The sequence below is a fragment of the Mobula hypostoma genome (assembly GCF_963921235.1).
Source record: "Mobula hypostoma chromosome 23 unlocalized genomic scaffold, sMobHyp1.1 SUPER_23_unloc_1, whole genome shotgun sequence".
NCBI classification, from domain to species: domain Eukaryota; kingdom Metazoa; phylum Chordata; class Chondrichthyes; order Myliobatiformes; family Myliobatidae; genus Mobula; species Mobula hypostoma.
In genome coordinates, this window is record NW_026948154.1 from 257,542 (window position 1) to 265,864 (window position 8,323).

The 8,323-nt window shown below is 48.5% G+C and overlaps 1 protein-coding gene across 1 annotated transcript in view; it reads left to right on the top strand.

The window, feature by feature from the left end:
* The window catches only part of LOC134341306 (leucine-rich repeat-containing protein 75B-like), a 94,559-nt gene extending 86,830 nt beyond the window's left edge, over positions 1-7,729 (top strand). Inside the window, exon 3 of the mRNA XM_063039184.1 lies at positions 4,246-7,729. Within this exon, the coding sequence (XP_062895254.1) occupies positions 4,246-4,323 (78 nt within the window). The 3' untranslated portion in view covers positions 4,324-7,729. The remainder of the gene's footprint in view (positions 1-4,245) is intronic.
* Positions 7,730-8,323: the final 594 nt, after the last annotated feature.

Here is an 8,323-nt window from a genome sequence, read left to right on the forward strand (position 1 = left end):
GGATGTTGGGGTAGAAGGGTGCGTTGGCAAGTTTGCAGATGACACAAAGGTTGGTGGTGTTGTAGGTAGTGTAGAGGATTGTCAAAGATTGCAGAGAGACATTGATAGGATGCAGAAGTGGGCTGAGAAGTGGCAGATGGAGTTCAACCCGGAGAAGTGTGAGATGGTACACTTTGGAAGGACAAACTCCAAGGCAGAATACAAAGTAAATGGCAGGATACTTGGTAGTGAGGAGGAGCAGAGAGATCTGGGGGTACATGTCCACAGATCCCTGAAAGTTGCCTCACAGGTGGATAGGGTAGTTAAGAAAGCTTATGGAGTGTTAGCTTTCATAAGTCGAGGGATAGAGTTTAAGAGTCGCGAGGTAATGATGCAGCTCTATAAAGCTCTGGTTCGGCCACACTTGGAGTACTGTGTCCAGTTCTGGTCGCCTCACTATAGGAAGGATGTGGAAGCATTGGAAAGGGCACAGAGGAGATTTACCAGGATGCTGCCTGGTTCAGAGAGTATGCATTATGATCAGAGATTAAGGGAGCTAGGGATTTTCTCTTTGAAGAGAAGGAGAATGAGAGGAGACATGATAGAGGTGTACAAGGTAATAAGAGGAATAGATAGAGTGGATAGCCAGCACCTCTTCCCCAGGACACCACTGCTCAGTACAAGATGACATGGCTTTAAGGTAAGGGGGATATTAGAGGAAGGTTTTTCACTCAGAGTGGTTGGTGCGTGGAATGTACTGCCTGAGTCAGTGGTGGAGGCAGATACACTAGTGAAGTTTAAGAGACTACTAGACAGGTATATGGAGGAATTTAAGGTGGGGGCTTATATGGGAGGCAGGGTTTGAGGGTCGGCACAACACTGTGGGCCGAGGGGCCTGTACTGTGCTGAACTATTCTATGTCTATGTCTATGTCTTACTAACCCACCCGTCTACATTTTCATCTGGGTCATTTATATACATCATAAACAGCAGAGATCCCAACACAGATTTGTGCAAAACACCACCAGTTACAGACCTCCAGCTCAAATATGTCCCTTCAACCACTACCCAACGTCTTCTTTGCGCCAGTTTTGAATCCAAGCAGCCAATTTGCGGGGAACCCCATGTACCTTAATCTTCTCGATTAGACTCCCACGAGGGACTTTGTCAAACGCCTTTTTAAAATCCATGCAGACAACATCCACTGCCCTACCCTCATCAATCCCTCTCGTCACCTTGTCAAAAACTCAATCAAGTTGGTAAGACACGACCTGCCCTGCACAAAGCCATGCTGCCTCTCCCTAATCACGACACAGGTTTCCAAATGCTCATATATCCTATCCCTAAAAATTTTCTCCAACCATTTCCCTCCAATTGACTTGAGACTCACCAGTCTATAGTTCCAAGAATTTTCCTTTGTTCCCTTCTTAAACAGAGTTACAACATTAGCCGCTCACCAGTCCTCCAGGACCCACCTGCACCTAGAGAGGACACAAAGATACTGGTCAAGTCCCAGCAATCTTGTCTCTTGGCTCCTTCAATAACCTGGGGGTAAACCCATCAGGACCTGGGGACATGCACCTGAATACTCATTAGGAGGCTCAACACTCCCTCCTCCTTGACCTGTGAACACTCTAACATATTGTGACGTTCGGGGGCATGGTTGACAACTCATCACTGCATTCCTAGTATTATTTTTGTTTTAAAATGCATTTGTGGGATCATGGTGGCACATTGAAGCTCACTTTACATGTTAGCTTGTTAAACAGTTGCTCACTTGTGTTTGTGGATGGCCCTGACTGTAACTGGAGTGTGTAATAATCTCCTCCCCGTCTGTATGTAACCGAGTTAGTTCTCAGCGAGCGAAGCTGCTCGCACTGTTACTGAGCTTGTTGCAATGAAACCCGCTGTTGAGATAAACAAGCTCTTCTCATCTGTCACCGTGGACTGAATGCTCGGCAAGTTGGTGTCAGCAGAGGGGTTGGGAATTGAGGGTGAGATTGAAGACCTACGACGTGGACAGAACGCTTTCAGCCCGGGGATAAGTTCATGGCCTGAGCTGCGCGCCTCCCCCACACGCCACACGCCCAGGCCGGGCTCATGAAGGTGGGACGCTGACCCTGAGGGAGGAGCTGGGAACCGAGCATCATGCCTTCCGAAGGAACCCAATGAGACGAGGGTTCCCGGGGACATCACCCACCTGCTCTGTGGCACGCTGGACACCACAGCCATGGGAGGATGGGCAACGTGCAGGCCGCACTGTCGCTGCCGGAGTAAGAGGAAGACTTCTGGGCCCCAGCAACTCACGCCACAAAGTCCACCCTGAAGCTTCCTAGATACGACAGTGCCAGCTGCCCGGAGCCGTACCTGGTGCACATCAAGCTCGCCGCATGGCACAACGGGTGAGACAGCAGTGCGTCTTGCCCTGGCGCTGGAGGGCAATGCCCTGCCCTGCGGACCCTCCTCAAACTAAATCCAGCTGAGCAGTGGACTATGTGGGCCTCGCAGAGGTGGTGCTGGAGCAGTGATACGACAGAGGCCATAGGAGGAAGAAAGTGGGCAGCAGACAGGCCTGTGTAGGGGAAAGCCTGGGAGCATTCAGAGCAGATCTCCGCCACTCTGCTCAGTGTGGCTACCCCCAGTTCCCTCCCGCAGCCCCGGAAGAATTTGCCCTCTGTAGTACCATCCCATCAGAGTGATTGCAACCTTCCATTCTTGAATTCTACCCACATGGATTCGGTGTGTCAACCCTCCTTGAGAGCAGCTCTGATATTCCACCTGATTAATAGGGCAACTCCTCCACCCCCACCCATAACCGCCTTCTCTATCTTTCCTAAAACTTCAAAACCCTGCTGTGTTAACCACCATTCCCCTCCAGGCCACACTTGAGTCTGATCCGGTACCGACGCTGGGGTGATTCCAGATCGCGCCCGGATCTGATCTGGCGCTGACGGCCAGGTGACCCCAGACCATGCCCGGATCTGATCTGGTGCCCACGCTGAGGTGACCCCAGACCATGCCCGGATCCAATCTGACACCGACGGCGGGGTGACCCCAGACCATGCCCGGATCCGATCTGATGCCCACGCTGGGGTGATCCTAGACCACGCCCAGATCCGATCTGGTGCCCACGCTGGGGGACCCCAGACCACACCCGGAGCCAATCCGGCGCTGACGGCGGGGTGACCCTAGACCACGCCCGGATCCGATCCGGTACCGACGGTGGGGTGACCCCAGACCACACCCGGATCCGATCCGGTACTGACGCTGGGGCGATTCCAGACCAAGTCCGGATCCGATCTGGTGCCCACGCTAGGGTGACCGCAGACCAGGCCAGGAGCCGATCTGGTACTGACGCTGGGGTGACCCCAGACCAGGCCAGGAGCCGATCTGGTGCCCACGCTGGGGTGACCCCAGACCAGGCCAGGAGCCGATCTGGTGCCCACGCTGGGGTGACCCCAGACCAGGCCAGGAGCCAATCTGGTGTCCATGCTGGGGTGACCCCAGACCACTCCCGGATCCGATCCGGTACTGACGGTGGGGTGACACAAGATGACACCTGGATCTGATCTGGTGCTGCTCCACCATTAAACACTACTCTTCCTGCTAAATGTGCTGCTGAAGCCATTTGTGCAAAGGGCCCGTATGCCACAAAGAGAAACCCTTTGGGCCATTAACCTCCATTGCTGTGCTTGTCCTGAACTTTGCAGGTTACTCTGTAAGCACAATACGGTCGCTGCTCAGCTCCTGCGGGTTACTCGGTATGCGTGGTGTGGAAAGTACAGGTGCCACACCTCGTTCTGTTGGTTCCCTTCCAGACCTTCAGACACCCCCCTTAAGCTCTGCTGAGTGAGCTGATGCCTCTGAGGGATCCTGCTGAACTTGCAGTCCAAAGGTTCTTCACAAGACAGGAATGAGACATGAAACCTGGTGGTTATGGCTGTTTATTAAGTGTGATAACGAAAAAGAATGAAACAAAAAAAAAAGAGGAAGAACAAACATGGTGGCCCTACGGTAAAAATCAGCTCAGACTTGACACAACAAGGCAGGGATGAGAATGACATGGAACAGCAGGACTTCCTGCCACAGGGAAGCACAGAAAGAAGCAGGTATACAACAATGACTGGAAAATTCACTGCACAATTACATGTACAGAGGTGATTGTTTAAAAATATACGCAAGCAGTGGAATAGTTAAACTAGGAGAAAAGTGACAATTCTGCACTCTAATCCAACATTCACCCGTTTATCGTCTCCTGCTCTGCAGATCTTCAGCCTTCTCAATTCCGAGAGCATGTCGCCTGCATTCGGTAAAGCGAAACCCGTGTGGCATCAGCCCCTCTGAAGTGCGCAGCCTCTCAGCTGCTGACATCTTCCCTGTACTGTGTGATGGCTTGCTCACGTTCTGCACAGCTTTGGTCTTCCTGCTGTGTTTATCAGTGTCACAGAGCACAAAGGTCCTCGGTCGCTTCTCACCTACCTCCCCAACTGCCTTCGGGGCCGTGCAGTCCCAGTCCCCAGATGTTGTTTCCTGCACCTCGGCGTCCTGTCCTGTACTCCCATTTAATCACATCTGTCCTCCCATACGCAATACCCAGCCGGTCAGGCAGCATCTGTGAAGGGGGAATGAAAGGCACACTGGAGCTGCCGGAGACTACAACACCCAGCAGGTCAGGCAGCATCTGTGAAGGGGGAATGAAAGGCACACTGGAGCTGCCGGAGACTACAACACCCAGCAGGTCAGGCAGCATCTGTGAAGGGGGAATGAAAGGCACACTGGAGCTGCCGGAGACTACAACACCCAGCAGGTCAGGCAGCATCTGTGAAGGGGGGTGGGGGGAAACCAACGATAACATTTAGCCTCAAAGACATTTCAATGAATGAGGAGAAGATGGTGGGGTGTTCAGCGAGGGTCAGAGGAAAGTGGTGAAAGGTGGGGAGAATGAATGTGATGTGCTGAAAAGAGAATGAGTGTAACCAGTAGGGAATGTGACGCGGGGAAGGTGGGGAATGTGACGCGGGGAAGGTGGGGAATGTGACATGTGGAATGTGACATTTGGAATGTGATGTGGGGAATGTGACGTGTGGAATGTGACGCGGGGAATGTGTGGGATTTGACGTGGGGAATGTGAGGCGGGGAATGTGGGGAATGTGACATGTCCTCACTTCCTTTGTCTCTGAGTAAGTTAACTGATAATCTGATAGTTAAACACACTATGAGAATTTGGGTCCAATTCCAAAAATACTTCGCCTTATTGAGATTTTCTCTTTCAAGTTCCATCTTTTCTAATTATTTTTTTAAACCCTCTATGATTGAACTGGCTTTTAAAGAATGGGATAGATTTGGTAATAAGTGTTTTCAGGATTTGTTTGTTCAGGGAAGTCTCTTTTCATTTGAACAACTGTCAACTAAATATAGTTTACCCAAAACTCATTTTTTCGATACCTACAAATAAGAGATTTTTTTACGGTCTCAAGTACGTACATTTCCTAAAAGTCCTGATAAGAATCTACTAGATGTAAATTTTTAATTTGAAACCTTTTTAAAATGGATCTATATCTAATATTTATAATATGCTGTTGGGAATGAGAAGTGTTCCTTTAGATAAAATTAAAAATCTTTGGGAACAAGATTTACAGACTTCAATTTCTGAGGAAACTTGGAATCAAATTTTTAAATTCGTTAACACTTCATCGTTAAGTGCCCGCCACTCTCTCCTACAATTTAAAGTGGTCCAAAGGGCCCATATGACTAAGGATAAGCTGTCTTGTTTTTATTTATATATATCTCCGTATTGTGTTGAATGTAATAATGGAGAAACTTCACTCATTCATATGTTTTGGACATGTCCGAGTCTTGGAAAATATTGGAAGGAAAGCACAAATGATGACTAATAATTTTTTTTTCCTTTTTTATTCACTAATCAGCTTCGGTCTTGGGAGTGGGTTAGATTTTTTTAATATAATAAAATTACTATATTTCAATGTTACGAATTAATTAATCTGTATGAATATAGAGTAAAGAGTCTTTATATGCGATTTAGTATAATGTATTGATATATTTTTTTCTTATACTCTGTATTCTTATATATAAAATTAATTATAAAGATATTGGAAAGGGAATGTGCGGAATGTGACGTGGGGAATGTGACGTGTGGAATGTGAGGAATGTGACATAGGGAATGTGACGGGAAAGTGACATGGGAAATTTGATGAATGTGACGTGGGAAATTTGGGGAATGTGACATGGGGAATGAACTTGATGTGGGGAAAATACACTGAGTGAGACCAGGTGGTAGTTATGGCAAGAGAGTCCGAGGACAACCAGACGGTCTTGGCTCTGATCTGCATTTGCCACAAACTGGTGTCTGTGGCGTAGTTGTTGCTTCAGTCTGTCCCTGTCTTCCCTTCTTGGTACATTAGTACTGGCTGCTTTCCACATCCTTTGCTAATTCCCTTGGTCTTATTGGCCTCTGGTTCTTCCTTCTCCTTGTCAACCCCCCTACCCCACCAGGGGCACAGTAACTAACTGATGCCTATTAGACATCATGTACTCCCACAATATTCTACACTCAGATCATGACTATCCCTCGAGGTCAAGCATGATGGTCTTCGTTCTGTTGATCTACTTATGGGCTCTCAAGTGGTTTATGAGTCCAATCTTGGCTTTGAAAGTTTTTCCGCATTCAGGACAGGTAGTTCCAGATGGCAGATCGGGCTTTGGTTGTTGCTGCCTCTCTTTCCATTTTCTTCTCTTTTCTTCTAATTCTGCACATCTGTTGGCTTTGAAAGTTGCTGTTCCTTCTCGGATGACGGCTTGCCTGAGTTTCCTGTCCTTGGCATTGGTTTCCCAATTGTTGATGTCGATGTTACATTTCCTCATGTTGGTTTTTAAGTCGTCTTTGAATCTCTTCTGTTCCAGACTACACTTCCTCAAATTCAAATTCGCATTTAATTGTCATTCAACCATAAATGAATTCAGCCAAACGCATGTGTTTGAAAATTCAGTACCAATGGTTATACAGGGCAGAAGACACATATGGGACATATAAGATATCAGTATGCATACAATCACAGAAAGAGTATATAATATGGCCCATGTCCCTGAGAATCTGTCTGTAGATTGATGGTGTTTGGATATTGTTGTCCAGAGTAAGCCTGCAGCAGTCATCAAACATACCCAATCATGTTTGCCTTCCATCGAGCGAGCTCTGGAGGGCAGTACCATCAGGAGGGGGCTCAACATGGACACTGTGCCACACTGCCTCTGGTGTTTCCTCTCCTGGGCCTTATCTGTGCTACAACTGAAGCCTTGCAGCTCCCCCGCCATTCGTCTCACTGGACTTGCAGTATTCTACATATCTGTAATCAGTCAAATAGGGGACCGTGCACAATCCTGATTTGATGGAGATAGACGTGAGAGTACGGAGGAACATCTGGAAAACTTCTGAAATGCCCGCTTCGCTGCCGCTGCTACTGTGTGGTAACCGGAATCTCCGGAGCTGAAGGCCCCAAAATCCTTGGCTTTGCGTGTTTCAGCGGCCGGGGAGAGGTCGAAGGCGCACAGCAGAGGATGGCGCTCGAGAGGCTGTATCGGAGGGGCTGGTCGGAGGCTCGCGTTTTCAGTTGGACGGACTCGGTTTCGGCTGTGGTCAGCTGCTTCCAAGACATCGGCAAGTTGACGGTGCCTGGAGGTTTACGGCAGGGAGTTTCTCCCTTTTGCTGCCTGCTATCGGGGACTTGGGAGTCGATCGGGACTTGAGATTTTGTTTTACTGTGCCCATGGTTTGTTCTTTATCGAATTATGGTATTGCTTTGCACTGCTGTAACTATATGTTATAATTATGTGGTTCTGTCAGTGTTAGTCTTTGGTTTGTCCTGTCTTCTATGAAATCACTCTGGAGAAACATTGTATCATTTCTTAATGCATGTATGCATTTTTAAATGATAATAAAAGAGGACTGCGTGTTCTCATAATCAAATACCAATGTCCAACAGGGTCTTGCGATCACAAAAGAAATGTCCGAGGCAACCTCTCGTTGTCAGACAGACTGCACGCCACCTTCACACAATAACTCTGACAGGCAACAACCTGGTCCACAGCAATTCCAGTTCCTCCATCTCCTCCACTGCAATACCTGAAGTTCTTGGTACCCAGCAGTGTCTTGTCATTGTGAGAAAGGCAGTAACACTGAAGAGGCTCAGGGAAGCTACTGTGAGTGAGTGAACCTCGAACTAGCCGCAGGATCATGCCCCTCCTACCCTGATCCCTCATTCCCTTCAGTGTCTTTGGCTCGATCCGCCTTGTTCTGATGCTTCCGAGGAGTGCGGCTTTGTCCTTCACC